The sequence below is a fragment of the Tachypleus tridentatus genome, chromosome 12 (genome assembly GCF_004210375.1).
Source record: "Tachypleus tridentatus isolate NWPU-2018 chromosome 12, ASM421037v1, whole genome shotgun sequence".
Lineage (NCBI taxonomy): Eukaryota > Metazoa > Arthropoda > Merostomata > Xiphosura > Limulidae > Tachypleus > Tachypleus tridentatus.
This window is the reverse complement of record NC_134836.1, coordinates 78,948,007-78,969,036: the sequence shown is the minus strand read 5'-3', so window position 1 is coordinate 78,969,036 and position 21,030 is coordinate 78,948,007. Positions and strand designations below refer to the sequence as shown.

The 21,030-nt window shown below is 38.2% G+C and overlaps 1 protein-coding gene across 1 annotated transcript in view; it reads right to left on the bottom strand.

Annotated features, from left to right (window-relative positions):
• Positions 1 to 20,575, bottom strand: part of LOC143235672 (uncharacterized) — a 48,296-nt gene extending 27,721 nt beyond the window's left edge. The window contains exons 1-2 of the mRNA XM_076473893.1: positions 20,423 to 20,575; positions 18,506 to 18,585 (exon numbers count right to left, since the gene is read on the bottom strand). Of these exons, the coding sequence (XP_076330008.1) occupies positions 18,506 to 18,585; positions 20,423 to 20,575 (233 nt within the window). The remainder of the gene's footprint in view (positions 1 to 18,505; positions 18,586 to 20,422) is intronic.
• Positions 20,576 to 21,030: the final 455 nt, after the last annotated feature.

The following is a 21,030-nucleotide window of genomic DNA, read 5'->3' as shown; positions in this document are numbered from 1 at the left end:
GTATCACAGACATTGATAATTTCATTTTGAATTTGAAGACCAGATACATAGCATTCCTCTTTGTACTGTTAAGGTTTGCTGAAAGCTTGGAATCATCCTTTGCCCTGTAGCGCAAAATTACCCCAAAATTCCCATCATTATTGATGGGCTCCTCATCAGTTTCACCAAAAACATAGGACCATAATCATATTTTCCCCTCAAAGCTAAACCCTGTCTACCACATAGCAATACAGTATCAATAATAGGCATTATATATTGCCGGTTCTGTTCAATTTCTTGCTTATTAGTTGCAACAAAGCTGCATGTGCACAGATGAACTTATGTTTACGACCTGCAGAAAATTGTTAGCTTTTTCTTTTTCAATTCATGTGCCTTGAAGTCTTCAACAGCCTTTTTCCAGTTTGTGTATGGAAATTTCACTCGTTGTCCCAATTTCTGGCTTTCAACACCAGCACCATCAGGAGCAAAATGACAGCAGTACTTGCAGAAAGCACCCTTTGCATGTTGACTGTAGAGTAGCCATCTCCACTTTGAAAGTCAACGATACAGAGTATTTGCATGATTTTTAATACAAAATTAATATAATGAGGTGTCGGCTTACCTGTTTACCAATGCTGACGTCATCAGAAATGTAATTTCCAATGTCCCAGACTGGACCTGAGGTGGTAGTGGCAGCACTGGTAGAGGGCTACGGTGATGACTCTGATAATTCAGTTGACAATTCTGATTCAACCTGATTGGCTGCAGCAGATTGATCAGGTTCAGCTTCATGAATGGGTTTAAAGAACCCATGCAGTGTTTTTTGCTTTTTCAGGCTTGACATAGTGAATGATTATTTATCACAACGTCTTTTTGTCAGCGTCACATTCTTTTTGTCAACGTCTCATTCACAGTACCATGGTGCTGCCAGCCTGCCACGGTACCACCCACTGTTTATTTGTGTAGTTAATTCTTGAAATCCAGTGAATCTGAACATACACTGTCCATGATATTTGAATACAGATTATAGACACTATACATATATTTTGCACTCTCCTGAGTGACGCTATATTTTATATGTTGATGACAGGACTGTAGGTTTACTTTGCTTGGCCTGATAACTTTAAGTTATATATTATATATATAGGCCTATATATTTATTTATGATTAAAAAAATAAGAAAAACACCTCAGTGTGCCATTCTGAAATTTGCTAAAAAGGTGGTCTCAGAATGCATAATTCAGGCTTTTCTTTTATGTTTTTATTAAAACTTTTCCCGGGGGGCATGCCCCCGGATCCCCCTAGCATGGCTTCGCGCCTGTGGCGCTTGCATCAAGCACCCAAACTAAACCCCCTCTCAATGGCCATTTCTGGCTACGCCCCTGTTTGATTGCCCGTATACTTAGCCGTGGACTGAAGTTTCGTCGATTCAAAGGCCACCATTTAAAACTCGGGCTAGCAAACCAGGAAATATCTCATTTATGCCTCTTATAGTGGTGAAGTGGTTTTGAGACTGCTTTACTTCACAAGTAGTCATCTCAATTGATTTAGGTATGCCAATAATGTTATGATATCTCATCTTTTTTTCCTTTTTCTGCTGATGCATTTTTGCTTCACTGGTTTGCAATGGTTAAATAATCCATCACGCATTCCTTCCAGACAAACGCGTAAAAAACGAAGTACATATAGAAATTTTAGTTGTTTGTTTTTGAATTTCACACAAAGTTATACGAGGGTTATCTGCGCTAGCCGTTCATAATTTACCAATGTAAGACTAGAGGGAAGGCAGTTAGCCATCACCACCCACCGCCACCTCCTGGGCTACTCTTTTACCACAGAATAGGGGGATTGACCATCGCATTATAACGCCCCCGCGGCTGAAAGGGCAAGCATGTTTGGTGCGACGGGGATTCAAACCCGCGATCCTCGGATTACGAGTCGAACGCCTTAACCACCTGGCCATGCCGGGCTATGCATTAAAATAATGTGTTGTAAATAGAACTGAAATATTCAAAAACGTTGTATTAAATTTCCTTACATATATATTTGACCTATGTCCTAATGTTAAGATGTTCGTTTTTTATTGCTATTGTGTTTATTTGTTTTTCCAATATATATATTAAAGTCGTAAAAAAATGAACTTGTTTGCTAAAATAGTTGGTGGTGGGTGGTGATAACTAGCTGCTTTTTGCTCATACATTAAGGACGGTAGGTAAGCACAGATAACCGTTGTGTATCTTTGCGCGAAATTTCGAACAAAGAAATAATTTTTCTACACTGTACACACTTGTTTGTTCACACGATAGTGAGATAACATCACTGTCAAAAAATTGAATGAATTATTTATACGACGTTGACGAGACCGGCATGTTTTATTATTATTATTCTACTTCAAACACAATTTCTGTTTACTGTTTATTTTATTTCAACTCTGAACTTCTGCTGTAGTATATTGTTCATCACTGAATAAGCTAGGCCTCGATATTCAAATTAACTTAAAATATCGAATAATTAAAGCTTAAGAACGAGGCATTTTGTACGATTACCTAATGTTACTAATTCATTACGTATGGTTAACTCGTCAATCAAAACCAACCTTATTTTAATTTTAGTCCTTGCTATAAATATAGCAATAACATTGGCTTAAAGTTCTGACATAAACTTTGTTTGTTTTGAATTTCGCGCAAAGCTACACAAGATCTATCTGCGCTAGCCGTCCCTAATTTAGCAGTGTAAGACTAGAGGGAAGGAACATAGTCTTCACCACCCACCGCCAACTCTTGCGCTACTCTTTTACCAATGAATAGTGTGATTGACCGTAACTATATAACACCCTCACGGCTGAAAGGGCGAGCATGTTTGGTGCGATGGGGATTCGAACCCGCGACCATCAGATTACAAGTCGAACGCCTTTACCCACCTGGCCATGCTGGGCCTCAACTTGAGTCTAATCAGCAGTCTCAGATTTATATATTTTTTCATTTGGATATAGAAGAGTTGTTTTTCCTTGCGAATTTCGGTGTAACTTGATTGCAGGTCGTCATCTCATATACTTTCTTATGATATTATTGTATTTTCATTTCCTTTCTTTTTTATAGGAACTTAACATAAATAATGGTATGCTCTGAAGTAATACTGACATCTTATTATTTGTCTGAGACATTTTTACACACTATAGTTCCGTTTATAATATGACAATAAAAATAGGAAATACATAATTATATAACTTGTTTATTATATTACGATTATCATATTTTTTCAGAGAACGTATTTAGTTGCTTTCTGTTACTTAGTACGAAGAGAAAAACAGTTCCTAAAATGTTAAAGTTTTGATGCCTTTTGTGTCTATTTCAGTTTAGTGGTGCATTTATCAGAGTTGGTAGATTCATACGTAGGGATGGCCAAGGTATGCAACAGGTATTACAAATATGCACACTAAAAATCAACAATGACAAATAACTCTCAAGTATGTTTCATTACCTAACAATCCCCAAAACAAGGTAAGGAGAAAAAATATTATAAAAAACGTTAGTTTCTTTTATTGTGTGACGTCTCAGAGATAGGTGTTACACATAATATGTTAAGAAATACAAGAGTCATGAATGTAGGAAAAGGTGGATGGTGGAGAAGAAGTAGAAAGATAAGTTTAAAAATACTTCTGACATTTCTTAGTTAGGCCTAAACTTGTAAACCGTCGTGAATGTACGAAAAGGTGGATAGTTGAGAAGAAGTAGAAAGATAGGTTTAAAAATACTCCTGACATTTCTTAGTTAAGCCTAAACTTGTAAACCGTCGTGAATGTACGAAAAGGTGGATAGTTGAGAAGAGGTAGAAAGATAGGTTTAAAAATACTTTTGTCATTTCTTAGTTAGGCCTAAACTTGTAAACCGTCGTGAATGTACGAAAAGGTGGATAGTTGAGAAGAAGTAGAAAGATAGGTTTAAAAATACTTCTGACATTTCTTAGTTAGGCCTATACTTGTGGCCCGGCATGGCCAAGCGTGTTAAGGCGTGCGACTCGTGATCTAAGGGTCACGGGTTCGCATCCCGGTCGCGCCAAACATGCTCGCCCTTTCAGCCGTGGGGGCGTTATAATGTACGTTCAATCCCACTATTCGTTGGTAAAAGAGTAGCCGAAGAGTTGGCGGTGGGTGGTGATGACTAGCTGCCTTCCCTCTAGTCTTACACTGCTAAATTAGGGACGGCTAGCACAGATAACCCTCGAGTAGCTTTGTGCGAAATTCAAAAACAAAGAAACAAACAAACCTAAACTTGTAAACCGTCGCGAATGTACGAAAAGGTGGACAGTTGAGAAGAAGTTGAAAGATAGATTTAAAAATACTTCTGACATTTCTATGTTAGGCCTAAACTTGTAAACCGTCTTAAATGTACGAAAGGATTGATTGTTGAGAAGAAGTAGAAAGATATATTTAAAAATACTTCTGACATTTCTATGTTAGGCCTAAACTTGTAAACCGTCTTAAATGTACGAAAGGATTGATTGTTGAGAAGAAGTAGAAAGATATATTTAAAAATACTTCTGACATTTCTTAGTTGGGCCTAACTTGTAAACCGTCTTGAATGTACGAAAAGGTGGACAGTTGAGAAGAAGTTGAAAGATAGATTTAAAAATACTTCTGACATTTCTATGTTAGGCCTAAACTTGTAAACCGTCTTGAATGTACGAAAGGATTGATTGTTGAGAAGAAGTAGAAAGACATATTTAAAAATACTTCTGACATTTCTTATTTGGGCCTAAACTTGTAAACCGTCTTGAATGTACGAAAAGGTGGATAGTTGAGAAGAAGTAGAAAGATAGATTTAAAAATACTTCTGACATTTCTTAGTTAGGCCTAAACTTGTAAACCGTCGTGAATGTACGAAAAGGTGGAAAGTTGAGAAGAAATAAATAGAAAGAAAGCTTTTAAAAATATTTCTGATATTTCTTAGAAAATGTCATTTAAAATGATAATAACTATACCTCAGAATGTTAGTTAAGGATGGATATTTTATTAAAATTTTCAGACGCTACTTCGTACATTAAAGAGCTTCAACTTTGTAATTTAAATTATTTCAGCATCTGTAAAAGTTTATTATTACCATATCGATGTGTTGTCGCAATATAAAAATAAAATAAAAACAGAATATTTCTAACACAATGAAAAGCTCGTAAGTTTATCTCATTACAATTTTTCGTAAATTTTAGATATTCGTTTGGGTACTATTACTTAAGGTGATATTTAATCTCAGCTACTATCGAAGTTCCGTAAAACTTTCCCAGTTTAAAGTTTCAAACTATTTTTTTCTTTGGCTTGATAGAAACACCAGTAAAAATGAAATGTGAACATTGTACGACAGTGGAGATATAAAAAAATGTGTTATTTCTGATGTGCACTTCACAATTAACCTTAGCCATTTTCTCAATTTCATCATTGAATTATCACACAACAGTACTGAGGAAAACGCGTAAAAGAATATTTTAGTCCTTCGAATTTAATACGTCACTCGATGAGTCAGCGATAAGTTTACGTACTTGCAATGCTGAAATCTGTTGGCCGATGTATATTGAGTGTCGATAGTCCATTGTGTAACTTTGCACTAAGGAAACAACAGCGACTAACACAATACTTTAATTAGCTGTCCTTACTTTTCGAAAGCTATCAAAACCGTTTGATTAACATTAACTATAAAAACTCGCATCCATCAAATTATAGCCAAATTTCTATTGGTTAAGTGTCGACACTTTACAACAGTGATAACTTATTACAAATGAGCACAGTTGTTCTGACAGAACCTATACTGTGCTTATTAAGAATTATTTTTAATTCTGTAGTGTTACACTGCCAAGTTTTCTGTTCCTATTTCCTCAGTCCTCCTTATTTTACCCCACTTGCTCGCGCTTCTTCTAAGTTGGCCTGGCATGGCCAAGCGCGTAAGGCGTGCGACTCGTAATCTGAGGGTCGCGGGTTCGCGCCCGCGTCGCGCAAAACATGCTCGCCCTCCCAGCCGTGGGGGCGTATAATGTGACGGTCAATCCCACTATTCGTTGGTAAAAGAGTAGCCCAAGAGTTGGCGGTGGGTGGTGATGACTAGTTGCCTTCCCTCTAGTCTTACACTGCTAAATTAGGGACGGCTAGCACAGATAGCCCTCGAGTAGCTTTGTGCGAAATTCCAAAACAAACAAACAAAAATCTTCTAAGTTAGTTATTTTTATCAGAATATATGTGATTCTAGTTTATCGACTATATGTGAACACTATCTTCATGTGAACATTTTATATCCAGCATAATTTTCGTTTTTGTTGGATATTATATGTAACTCACTTCTAAACATTCTATGTGTTACTTTATCCATTCTTGTGGCCTGTATTTGCTCACTTATAATTTTGTTAACACCGAGATGTTTCATATTGACTTGATACTCTGTGTTCGTTAGTAAAAAAAGCAGCTCAGTAGTTGACACATGGTAGTGTTTGTTGACTAGCTGCTTTCTCTCTCTCTTTAATTTATCTCTTGAAAATTAGGGACGAACAGATTAGCCCTCGAGTAACTTTACGACAAATTCAACAAACAATTAACAAACATAAATAAGCGGTTGCACCTACATCTGGCGTAAACTTACGAAATTTAATCATGCCCTTGGAGACGAAATTGGTCCATTTTAGACACTATATAGACTGAAGTGTTTACGTAAAGCAGTGGGCCCAGCATGGCCAAGCGTGTTAAGGCGTGCGACTCGTAATCTGAGGGTCGTGGGTTTGCATCCCCGTCGCGCCAAACATGCTCGCCCTCCCAGCAGTGGGGGCGTTATAAAGTGACGGTCAATCCCACTATTCGTTGGTAAAAGAGTAGCCCAAGAGTTGGCGGTGGGTGGTGATGACTAGCTTTTTTCCCTCTAGTCTTACACTGCTAAATTAGGGACGGCTAGCACAGATAGCCCTCGAGTAGCTTTGTGCGAAATTCAAAAGCAAACAAACATAAAGCAGCTTAGTACGTGTTATTATGTAATTGGATATTAAATACGCTTTTGATCTTTCTCTTTCGTAGAGTATGTAATAACAGGGTGTCCGGATATTAGGTTGGTAAATCTCTTAAACACAAGTAAACAGTTTTGTCAACGTCATTTCCGGACACCTAGTTTCCTTTTCTTACAATCAGATTGTTATATAGGGTTACAAAGACTCAGAGAACAACATACGATGCATCTAATTTTTATTAGTAATATCGTCTTCACTGAGTGCAAAACTTTGTAGATCTGATCCATTAATAACTGAGTATTTAACACTGCCTGAATGAAATACTATAAAACGTCACGTTTCATCCGTAGTTCAAGTACCAAGAAGAAAGTAACTTAATCATCAAAATTTCAGTAATGAGAAAAGATATCGATCTTTCCATAACAGAAAAACGAATAAGCAATATCCTTCAAAGCAACAGCCTTTTTAAATTATTTATTAAAGCATTTTTATGTTCATACATAATATATATACATTATATACATTCGAATAATTTTATTAAACCTATCCCCTCTTTATGAAGGCCTAAATGTAATGTACTCAGTTCTTTGCTATGTTATACTGACATTTTTTTTTACAAAAAAAAGCTATTATAAAACATGACTGTCATCTATATATCCGTATATCCTGGAGTTCCAAAGCTAACTCAAACTACATCTGTCAGGTGGTGAAAGTTAGTAGTCTAACGTCACGCACGTGCTCTGTCAACAATGAAACTGTGGGAAGTGAACCTTAATAATCAGCTGCTCACGTGTGGTGTATAGTGTGTACTGTAATGACCAGTTCCCGTTTCATCTGCACACCCGGACAGGATGTAATATGTATTATGAAAAGCTAACTATATTCATTAAAATGTGCAGTATAGGTCATCGTACGTGTACTTATGCATGTGCTTTAATAAACATCAAAAGCATTACGTTTTCTCACTTCCACTAATCCGTAGCTTCTTTTACTTTCTCGTTTGTGGACTTTACTTCTCTAAATCTTTCTTGTATTCATATCTTTTATTTTGTTTGTTTGTTTTTGAATTTCGCACAAAGCTACTCGAGGGCTATCTGTGCTAGCCGTCCCTAATTTAGCAATGTAAGACTAGAGGAAAGGCCGCTAGTCATCACCACCCACCTCCAACTCTTGGGCTACTCTTTTACCAACGAATAGTGGGATTGACCGTCACATTATAACGCCCCCACGGCTGAAAGGGCGAGCATGTTTAGCGCGACCGGGATGCGAACCCGCGACCCTTAGATCACGAGTCGCACGCCTTAACAAGCTTGGCCATGCCGGACTACCTTTATGGTTTAAAAGATTGGTTCTTTATCCTAATTTCGTAATCATCGGTTTGTTTATTTAGTTTTGTGCAAAGCCATACGAGGGCTATCTGCGCTAGTCGACCCTAATTTAGCAGTAAAAGGCAACTAATTATCACCACCCACCGCTAATTTTTGGACTACTTTTTCGCTAAGGAATAGTGGAATAGGCGGTGACTTATAACGCCTCCTCAGCTGAAGGGGCGAACGTGTTTAGTGGGACGGAGATTCAAAATCGTGGCCCTCAGAATGCGAGTCGAACGCCCTATCCACTTGGCCATGCTGAGCCGTTAGCACTGGTTGGACTTTTAAAAAATGTAGATCTTATTTCAAAACTTTCGCCTAATTTATTTTACGAACCCAATATATTAAATATCAAATCGGGACATGGTTTGACACCGTGGTATAGAGCTCTGGATTTCGAAGATAGACAAACGGAGCTCGAATTTTTAGGGTATCACAAAATATTCACTTCACCACATTTGAATCTGTATGGGCGTTACAATAACGGCAGTTACTAGTTCAAGAACTAGAGAATCGAAAGAAATCCATTGTTGTTTACCATAACTGCACAATACTCATTGTATCGTCAGAATTATTTAAAAACCGGCTAGTCTCCGCTGTTATAATTTGTGAAAATGTAGTGGCGTATATGATTTTATGTGTGTGGGGGGTTGAATACGCACGGGGTATTTTCTTTGCAAATTACGATATTTTAATAACACACACACACACACTCTTTCATGGCAGGTCTTGTTCTTCCAAGAATTTTCCATTTAAAGTCTTAAATCGATATCACTGCCACAAATTTCCTTCGTTATTACTTTAGGCCTTGCTCCTAAAGTCTATGTTATGGATTTTAAATTATCGATTCTATCTCGTTTCTTCGAAAGCTAAAAACACATTTAGCAAAACTGTCATTACCTAAAGCTCTTGTTTCTTTCATCTAAAAATATGAAATTTAGATTACATTATAACTTATTTTCCGTGAACACAAATAGACAGAGAAAAAGGAGAAACTTATCGACGAACAGAATCGCTTTGAACGAGTGTTACTGTATTTTTGTGTAATATTCCGTGATGACGAGAAAACCCACTTGTAGAGAAAAATATATATGTAGAAACGGATGGTATGGATAGACAAAGCACTATGTAAGTGAGCGAATAACGTTTCGACCTTCTTCGGGCATCGTCAGGTTCACAAAGAAAGAAAGAGGTAACTGACCGATAGCTGACTACGCGTTTGAAGGCGATTGTGTAATTGAGTGTGGAAATGTAGAGGGCGTGCTTAGATGTTTGATTATATATATTAATATAGGTATAAAGGTGTATTTTGTATTGGTTTATTTTGGGCTAGAGTTGTGCTTCTTTAATTTTGTTTTTTTATATTTGTTTCTTTATTTAGTTATAGAGTTTTCTCTACCCATACCAACCGTTTTTACATATATATTTGTGTAATATTGTTTACTCTGAACATTACTATAAACTTGATCCTTCACGATATGACTATGTATAGTAACTTGTCAACGTACACATTTGCCTTCCTGCAGTAATTAAACGGATTATAACACTTCAAAACAAACGAACGAAAGATTGTAGACAGTTAAATTCTATGAAGTAGCACATGTTTAGTAGCACAGAATAGAAAGATGTACACTGATGGCCAAAATTTTAAGGCCAATGAACATAAAGAAAAAAATATGCATTTTGCGTTGTTAGACTCAAGCACTTATTTGAGTAGAGCTTCGAAAGATGAAAATAAGAAAAGGGAAGATAAAAATAAACAACTTTTTTAGCATTTAATAAGGAAAATGTGAACATTATGAAATTAGCCTAAATACTAGCTGGTCAAACGTTTAAGACCATACCAAAGAGAAGTCCTAAACAGGGTAGGAAATGCCCAACAAGAGGGCTCAGTAGTACATCACGAATAACTGCAAACATTCGCTTTGGCGTGGTCGATATAAGCGTTTGCAGAAGGCTGGCTGAAATGTTATTCCAAGTGGTGAAGATGGCTTCACGAAGGTCATGCACTGTTTGGAATTGTCGTCCATTTCTATAGACTTCCCTTGCCATCCCAAACATTTTTAATGGGGTTTAGTTCGGGCGAACACGCTGGATGGTCCAAAAGAATCACGTTACTCGCCATGAAAAAGGCCTTTGTCCTGCGGGCATTGTGGATTGCAGCGTTGTCTTACTGAAAGAGCCAGTCACTTTCACACAAGCGAGGGTTTTCAGTCAATAAGAATGCTCTCTCCAACATGCCAATGTAGCCAGCTGCTGTTTGAGGCCCCTGTATAACCTGAAGCTCCATTGTAGCATGATGGAACCTCCTCCACTGTGTCGTGTAGAAAATGTCTGCGATGGGATATCCTTATCGTGCCAGTAACGTTGGAAGCCATTTGGACCATCAGGGTTAAATTTTTTTCTCATCAGCGAACAAAAACTTCTTCCACTTTTCTACATTCCGTGTTTGGTGCTTCTCAGTAAAGTTTAACCGAGCTGTTTCGTGATGTGGAAGGAGGCGTGGCCTTTGGAGACGTTTACGATTTTAAAAGCCTTTCTCTCGTAGATGCCGTCTTATTGTTCTTGAGCTGCATTCTACGTCCGTAAGGGCCTTAATCTGGTTCGACGATCGGCTAGTGTCTTGCCGGACAACCCGTCGAATCCTCCTGCTCAATGCCTGCGAAATTTTGTTGGGCCGACTACTTGAAATTCTCATTCCATATCCATCAGGGTCTTTTAAGAAATTTGCAACAGCAGTTTTACTACGCCCAATCTCACCAGCGATGACACGTTTAGAGAGACCTTGCTTTTGCAGCTCGACAATTTTGCCACGTTCAAACTCTGTCAACTTTTGAGCCTTTGCCATGTTTTTACCCAATGTAACACAGGAGATGTCAGTGGAAGATGTTGACAACGCTAATACTTGAACACAAATGACTAAATTTCGTTACGTGTTTACCGATTAACGCTTCGTTTCAGTATGGTCTTAAACTTTTGACCAGCTAGTATTTAGGCTAATTTCATAGTGTTCACATCTTCCCTATTAAATGCTAAAAACGTTTTTCATTTTTATTTTACCTTTTCTTATTTTCATCTTTCAAAAGCTATAATCAAATAAGTGGTTGAGTCTAACAACGCAAAATGCATATTTTTGCTTTATGTTCATTGGCCTTACGATTTTGCCCAGCAGTGTATATAACATGGCACGCACTGGTATCACCTGAAACATAACATGTATACACAAGTTACACGCAACCCTAAATAACTAAAAGTAATTCCTGAAGTCTAAAGACGGGCATTAAAACTTTAATTACAATAAAGTACAGAACAACGTTTTGACCTGCTTAGGTCATTTTCAGATTAACAGAAAGAGTTTGTAACTGACCGTTGGTGGGCACATGTCTTAGGGACGTGAGTGTGAACAGGTACGAGATTGTAGGGGGCGATGCAGTTAGATGTTATGTTATTAATTATTAATATAGGTATAAAAGTGTTTGTTCCTTTATATTGATTTAATTTTGGTTTGAATTATTGTATAAGTGAGGCTTCTTTGATTTCGCGTTTGTTTGTAGTTCTTTCCATACTTAGAATCTGGACTTATTTTCCATGTTAATGTTGTACTTATTTGAAGGTGTTTTTGTTTGTTTGTTTTTGTTGTTTTTGGTCGTGTCCTAGGCCCGGCATGGCAAATTGGGTTAAGGTGTGCGACTCGTAATCTGAGGGTCGTGGGTTTGCATCCCCGTCGCACCAAACATGTTCGCCTTTTCAGCCATTGGGGAGTTATAATGTGATGGTCAATCCCACTATTTATTGGTAAAAGAGTAGCCCAAGAGTAAGCGGTGGATGGTGATGACTAGCTGCCTTCCCTCTAGTTTTACACTGCAAAATTAGGGACGGCTAGCGCAGGTAGCTCTCGTGCAGCATTGCGCGAAATTTATAAGTAAATTAAAAAAACAAATTTATCGCCCCAACCCTAAGACATACGCCTCGCCACAGTCATTTGCAAACTCTGTCTGTTAACCTGAGGGTAATCTAAGAAGGTCGAAACGTTGTTCTGTATTTTATTTTCATTAAAGTTTTATTACCCGTTCCAGCCATCCTTAGAACACATTTTATACTTCAAGTGGGTTTCTCGTCGTCATCGTAAAAGTGATTCCTGTTTGTTCATGGACTGTATGACAGGACTTAGTCTCTTGGGTACACAATAGGACTGAAACTTAACACAACAGACTTGCAGAGTCGCGAAGCTACGGTGTTTTGCAAGCTTCAAGGCTCATTTCAGATATTTGTTCGCCGATAAACGATATTGTTTCAATAAGTTAGCTTACCTGATGGTTTTGGTGTTTATGTGACGGTTCTTTAAAACGTGTGTTGCAATACTTAAAATGAATTCAGTATATATATACATACTGAATTGTTTGGTTTGAATTTCGCGCAAAGCTACTTGAGGACTATATGAGGTAGCCGTCCCCAATTTAGCAGTGTCGTGGGTTCGAATCCCTGTCACACCAAACGTGCCCGCCCTTTCAGCCGTGGGTGAGTTATAATGTGACGATCAATCTCACTATTCGTTGATAAAAGAGTAGCTCAAGAGTTGGCCGTGGGTGGTGATGACTAGCTGCCTTCCCTCTAGTCCAGGGGTTCCCAACCTTTTGGAACTCGCGACCCCTTACCTAAAAGTTTGAAACCCATGTGACCACCTACTTAGGGCTTACTATCAGCAGCTTAATTTTTCTTTTATTTTCTGTGAAGGAGAGGGAAAGAAACATCTAAAAAATATATTTAAAAATTCTGTAATTATTTATTAGCAAATTAAATCACATTGGTCCAACCTGAATTCACAAAAAAAAACATATATTTCTTAAAATAATATTAACATAGGTTTGAACAGCTATCCAACCCAGCTAGTGAGATGCCTGATGTTGCATTTCAGCAGCAAGCTTTGAAATTCGTAGCCAAGCGTTTGTTAGAGCCAGTCTCATGTCATCTCCAACATCCAATCTGTTCCTATTCTTTATTTTTATATTGACAAGAGTGGAAAATCCTGCCTCACACAAGTAGGTAGAAGCAAATGGAACAAAAACACTTAAAGCTATCATGCTGACTTTGGAGTATGACTGATACATAGCGCACCAGAACTAAATCACGGATTTCACCTTGAAGAGATCACGAGCTGAAGAGTCGTTCCTTAGATCCAGAAATTCATCTTGGATATCATCTGGGATGCTGGATACATCAAGTTCAGTACAAAATGGGTTCCTTACCAGGGCCTCCTGTTCCTGTGATAGCTCAGGGAAGTAACGCTCGACTTCCTTTTCTAGAGACTGAAGATGTTCGGTAATCTCATCCTTGAGGAACTGATCCCGTTGGATCTGAGACTCATCCGTCACTCCACAAGGTTTTTCAAACATAGCGATGTTTCCAAGATTGGTTTTTTGACGCCAGCTCTGCAGTTTGGAAACAAAGGCCCGAAGACTATCTTGAAAAAGGAGAACATGTGTTTCCCTTCCTTGAAGCTTCAAATTGAGCTTGTTCAGCTGGTCAAAAATGTCGGCTAGGTACGCAACCCTTTTATTCCATGCTTCATCTTCGAAGTGAGCTACAAGATCTTTCCTTTCTTGAGTCTCCAGGAATAGCTTTATTTCATCTTTCATTTCAAAGACACGATTAATAACGTTTCCTTTCGACAACCAACGTACTGCTGTGTAGAAGAGAAGGACTTCGTGGTCAGCATTCATGTCTTTGCTTAGTTCTTTGAATAGGCGAGTGTTGAGTGCTTGAGTCTTCACATAATTTACAATTTTGATTACAGATTCAAGCACTTCCTGCAGAGAGGTAGGGAGAATCTTACTGGCGAGAGCATATCGGTGAATCATGCAGTGGATGCCCTTTGCTTGAGGTGCTAGCTTCTTTACTCTCGACTGGAATCCTGATTTCGATCCCAGCATAGCCGGTGTCCCATCCATACAAACCCCACACACGTTTTCCCATTGAAGATCTTCGTCTTGAAAAAAGTTGAAACTTTTCCATGACATCATCAGCTTTGTTGTGGTTTCAAGTGCACTGCAGAATAAGAATTCGTCTTTGATGTCACCTGAATTAATGTATCTCACGAAGACAAGCAACTGAGAACATGAACTTACATCTGTTGACTCGTCGAGCTGAAAGGAGAACAAAGGGGAACCCTTGATTTCAGTCAAAACCTATTCCTTCACATCCATAGACATTTTAGAAATGCGCCTCTGTATAGTATTATTTGACAGGGATACTTGCTGCATCTTCTTTGCACTGGCTTCTCGAAGAATAAGATTTACTGCTTTCATCATGCAGGGTTTAAGAAGTGTTTCTCCAATCGTGTGAGGCTATTTTTGTTTAGCAATTTCGAATGCAATCTCATATGAAGCTTCCACTACGGCTGCACTCTGCTGCTGAAACGACCCACTTCTATCGATTCTTTGGCTTTTAAGACACCGTTCATGCCGTTTGAAGAAATCCAAACCTTTCTTTGCGTGTTCTGGATGTTTCGTCTCGAGATGACGCTTGAGTTTTGATGGTTTCATTGACTCTGCACTCAGGACAGCATGGCACAAAACACACTGTGGTTTCTCGATGCCGTCATTGGCGAGCACAGTGGTGAAGCCAATGTTGAGGTAGCATTCTGAGTATCTGCGCCGTTTAGCCATGGACACAACTCACCTCTACTGCTTACTTATCTCCTTGTTAAAATAAAATAAAAATGTTGAATAATGAACGCTTTGGCAACTGTAGATCTTACACTGACTACTTGTGGGGGGTGCAGGTAGAGTAATGATGGGGTAAGTATTGGGAGGGAAGGGAGCGTGGCCAGTCGCGCGATTCGTCATCAACCAATCAGCAACGGACATGTGATTCACGTGTCGACAGCGAGCACACACACACTTAATCACAGCTAAACAGACACACAAGCATACGTACATGCGCGTGCAGTCACATACTCGCTACTCACTAGTACACACATACATACAGTTGCAGACACATACACATTCACACAGGCACATTCACTCACAGGCACGCATACATACACCCATAATATCACCTAATGACATTGAACTAACGTAGCACACGTTTTGCTTTGCACCGAAACAAAAAAAAATGTAAGAGCATGAAAATGTAATTGATGAAATAAAATTAATGTTATCCCAAGCTACTTCTAACAAGGCTACGCGACCCCCTGGGGTCGCGACCCACCGGTTGGGAACCCCTGCTCTAGTCTTACACTGCTAAGTTACGGACGGCTAGCGCAGATAGCTTTCGTGTAGCTTTGCGCAAAATTGAAAACAAACAAACAAGCAGATACTGAAAATAATTTTCAAACCATTAAAAACAAAAGGGGGTAATTTTGTCATTAACTTTGAAAAATTGTTTGAGTAAATTGTGAGCAAGGTTAAATGTGAAGGTTGTTGGCGTGACGAAACTATTAAAGTGCATACGCATGCAGGAAATGTCTTGTTGTTTCTTATTTTGACTCCGTGACGAACTACGAGAGCAATATCACGTGACGGGTGCATGGTGTCGGTGTGTATGAGTTCTGTATATTCTACACTTCAGGCTGGACATGGCGTAGTGGTTAACGTATCTCCTCTACACTTCAGGCTGGACGTGGCGTAGTGGTTAACGTATTTGGTCTGTGAATCTAAACATTCAAAGTGCTTAAATCATTGCCGCGAAAAAACGCGATTCGCACTTTGTAGCCGTGGGTGCGCTATACAAGAGTGACTGTCATACCTCACTTTTCGATTCGATAATAGTAATCTAATAGTTGGCGGTAGGTTCTGTTGACTAGCAGTCATCCTTCTAGAGTATCAGTTCAAAACAAGGAGGGCTAGGACTATAAGCAGATAGTCCTTGTGTAGGTTTGCGCGAAATTATGAAACAAAACAGCAAACAGGATGCTGTTGATGGGGGAGCCACCCCACTAGTTTATCAGTTCAAAATAAGGATGACTATGGGTAGATAGCCCTTTTGTAGTTTGGCGCGAAATTCCAAAAACAATAACAACAAAACAGGGTGCTATTGACGGGAGGCCATTCTCCTCGTTTATTAGAGTAACTATAGGCAAATAATCTTCTATAGTATTGCGCGAAATTTTGAAGAAAAAATTCTCTACCTGCTACTTTTTTGTTTGTTTTATTATTTTTATTTCATTTTATTCTTTTACAAAAAAATAACACCATCTAGGACGTAATCTTCGTTTCGTGCTGTTGTCGTTTTCGATTATTATTTTTCTATATGGAATACATATTGTTTTAGATGTTCCTGGTAAACTTATAGAATATGTCATATTGATAACACTGCTTCTAAACGGCCAGGTTTAAACTTTTGATATAAATTATGTTTTGTATAGCACACAAAAGTACTGACCTACTGAATATAGGCTTACATTTGCTAAAGTGAATTTATACGACATTCATATGTTTTTATTAAGCACAATGGACTATCTGTGCTGCGCCATCTGCGATTATCGAAACTACGTTTTTCGCCTTATAAGCCATTCAGATTTACTGTTGAGCTGTCAGGATGAGAGCGACATAAATATTGAATTTCAAATCCGTTTTAAGTTAATTTACAGGTATGATAACGAGTGTTATGATGAGTCACATTTACGTCCCACGTGTATGCTGCACCATAAGCATATCGATCACACTGTCAGTTCAGGGAGGGAGGCGTGAGAAGAGAATAGCGTAGTTTACGAACTATTCACGAAAGCACTGTTTTAGTTTGTTTGCTTTTCATAAGTAAGGATTTATAAATCATATATATGAATATATTTTACTTTTTACAATACCAAATAATTGTTATTAAAAGTAAATATCGACTGAACATATAACATATTCTGTCAGTAACTGACTCTACAAGGAGGCGGGTCCGTGACGTGCAGGTGATAGCTTGGAACCGTACTCTAGTTGCATATTTGTGTTCTCCATAAAGGGAAACACGTCAGTTTGTAAATTACTTTAGTTACAATAAAACACAAAAACATGATCACGGAACAAATGAAAATGTTGAAATCTTCTGACAGTGGAATTTACAATTTTTTATTCTTTCAAACGACGGGAATTGTGATACTTCCTGAGTGACACGCTTGCTTACCGTAATATATCCTAACAAAGGGGGAAAACAAAATCCAGATAGGCTTCATTCAGCATGAAAACAACCAGTAAGAAATACGGATGTTGTATATATTAGCTTTACAATCAGTCAAATATAGCTGACAGTGAAACATGACATATCAGTAGAAATGACACCAGACAATTGTGCACGACCATTGGTTAAAGGCATGAAATTTGGCACGTTGTGGTTTCATGCAGGTAGCAATGTGCTACCCAAACAAAACCTGATTTTAAATACCAATTTTCAAATCATTATTTTTAATTAGAAAAGTAGAGACACGAAAAAATACGATGCTAAAATCCGGAGTTCGATTCCCTGCGATGGAAACAGCAAATATCCTACTGCAGCTTATCTCTAGAAAACAACACAAAAGCCACCTTGTAGTATCAGAACACCCACATACTGACACCCTGTTTGCACACAAAACAAACTCTGCTGGATACAATCTCTGGCAATGCAATAGTAGAAGAGCCTCCAGTAACGCTTCAGTAGCTTGTGAGACATATTCTTACTGACCGATGTTGTCTCAGCAATACTTTCCGTTATCAGAGTAAAACGGGAGCCAGTAAAGGCACAGTTGAAAAAAAACAACATTTTTTTTTTTTTTTTTTTTTAGTATCTTAAAACACTTAACCACGGCGCAGGTGTCATGCAAGTGAATATTCTGATTTAAAGTGAAATTAGAAATGGGGCAACCAGCGAAGCGAGGTTACAATATATAAGATTACTTAGACTGGTGTTACGCGGCCAGACATTGCCAACTTTCAAGGTCGCCAAATTATTTCTTTACCAAGGAGACAATGTTTTGGTTATTATCAATTTACATAAACAAAATATACTGACAGCAGCAGTTACAGCCCCTAGATTTCTCATCCCTGGATCTCGTATGTCCCTGGATATATAAAAGAAATAATACTGTCATTGGATGAACCCTTTCATGTTGAGTTTGTTTTAGGGCAAAACCACACTGGGCTATCTGCTGTGTCCACCGCGTAAAACCGAACCATAAATTATAGTGTTGTAACTTTGTAACCTTACCGCTGACCCACCTGAGAACATTACCCTTTTTCCAGACTCGAGGAGTATCTCTAATATCCCTTGATTTTTCCTTCTTATCAGGATGGCGATACTTTACCAAATTGTATGAGAATTCTTAACCAGTGCGGTTTTTTGACCAAATTCCATCAAAAGCCGATAGAAAACTGCTTGTACTTGGTGGACTAGGTATGCCTCTACAATTTTTGGGTGACGGAACCAAAAAGGGGCCCGAATCAGTTAGAAACGTTTGTTTGTTTTGAATTTCATGCAAAGCTACATATGGGCTATCTGCACTAGTCGTCCCTAGAGGGAAGGCAGTTAGTCCTCACCACTCACCGCCATTCTTGTGCTACTCTTTTACCAACGAATAGTGGGATTGACCATCACATTATAATGCCCCCACGAGTGAAAGGGCGAGCATGGTTAGTGTGACCGGGATTCGAACGCTCGACCCCCAGGTTATGAGTAGTGCGTTCTGACTACCTGGTCACGTCAAGTAGGTACGATAGGAGACCAAAATGGCGTTATTTAACGGTGATGTGATACATGGAAGATATGTGTAACGTTTAAGTGTAATCCGATGTTGTATGAAAACAAACTGAATTCAGTGTAGCTGACTTGTTACAAGAAATCTAATATAGTTGTCTGTTGCTGTTTTGAAAAATTATGATTCTTTTTTATTCTTTCTTCATAATCTCTTCATCAAATTATTTTTATGAACATTTTCTATTCGTCAACCCTAAGCTATTTATTCACAAACACAGAGTTGTTATCGCAATCAGTGAAGCTAAATTCTCAGCTTAGGACTAACAAACGTCAAACTTTGTAATAAACGCGTGATACGAAACTAAGGTTTTGTAGCTCTTTCCCACCAGATGTTAAAAAGTCACTTCGGATATAAACGTCGTATTCTGCTTGCCTAGCTGACCACATAAGCATATATTTCATGATACAGTTCCAAGGTGTTGTTTACGTATATACAATAGAAAACTTGGAACTAAATCAAAATAACGATTGGAATCGTTAATGGCTTGGTTAACTATGTTTAGATGTTGTAACTTATCCTAGAATAACGTGTGTACTTGTCGTGGAAAATCACATTATTTACATCGGAGTGTACCATGCGATGTTGCATGCTGCTAACAGGATGGTTCTAACTTGGTAGAGCAAACAACGTTTCTTCAAGTATGACATTTTAAATATAAAGATAAACTGACGTAAATTACAAACTTTGTTGAAAATTGTTGACTATTCATAAGAAGTAGGTGCTTCGAACATGTGCAGATTGGGTATTTCGAAACACTATAAATGCATGAGAAGTAGTCACCCCAACAAAGCAAACACTGTAAATACACGAGACGTATTTACCCAAGCACACAAACACTGTAAATAAACGATAAATATTTACCCAAACAACACAAACACTGTAAATAAACGAGACATATTTACCCAAACACACAAACACTGTAAATACACGATACATATTTACCCAAACAACACAAACACTATAAATAACACGATACATATTTATCCAAACAACACAAACACTGTAAATACACGATACATATTTATCCAAACAACACAAACACTGTAAATACACGATACTATTTTCCCCAACAACACAAATACTGTAAATACATGACACATATTTACCACAACAATACAAAGACTGTAAATACATGAAAAACATTTACCCCAACAACACAAACACTATAAATACACGAGAAATCCTATAACCTGAACGCTTTCGAAAAGCGGGCCTTTTTTTGGCCCTAAACATGAAAGGTCCACCTTTCCAAAGCGCTCAAGTTATCCGGGTTTTCATCATTTTCTATCAAGACTTATGGGTGTTTTTTTCTTACGTCGTGAATAGACGAGAAATATTACCCGAACAGCGCAAATACTGTAAATAGAAGAAAACTATTTACCTCAACTTTGTGCATCTTCTGCGGACTTTTCATACTCTGAGGATAAGAGATGTGATGAAAACAACCTGGGATGGTATATATGTTTCCTTCAGAAGCATTAGGCCTGGAAGCCGGCCAAGCTCTCCCTGAAGACGCATTTTCTACTTTTGCCATGACTCTTTGGTTAAATTGTTCCAGTAGTTATTACTATAACACTTTCATGACATTATGCTGACGAAGTGTTTTATAAACTTAGTTAAGAGTTTTGCTCTTTTTTAACACATTTGTTTTATTGGTCTCCTAGCTAATTTGTTTTTTGTTCTCTCTGGGCTGAAATATGTTAATTTACTACATCGAGCATATTGGTAAAGGAATCTATACACGATCTGGAGGGAAAAGTAAGGGCGTTTCAAACCCTCGTGCAATAACTCGTCCAAGCTTCCGTTGCTTGGTTGTCACGCTATCTACTTCTGAATGTATACAGTTCCGTAGGCGCGAGAAATCAACCAATCGTAGAAATGAGTAAACAGTAGCCTGTTCTATATCTCACAGAATACAAAATAATAAAAACGTAATCGTTCTATGTACTGTACACTAAACACCTGAAGGAAAGGATTTGTTATTGCACA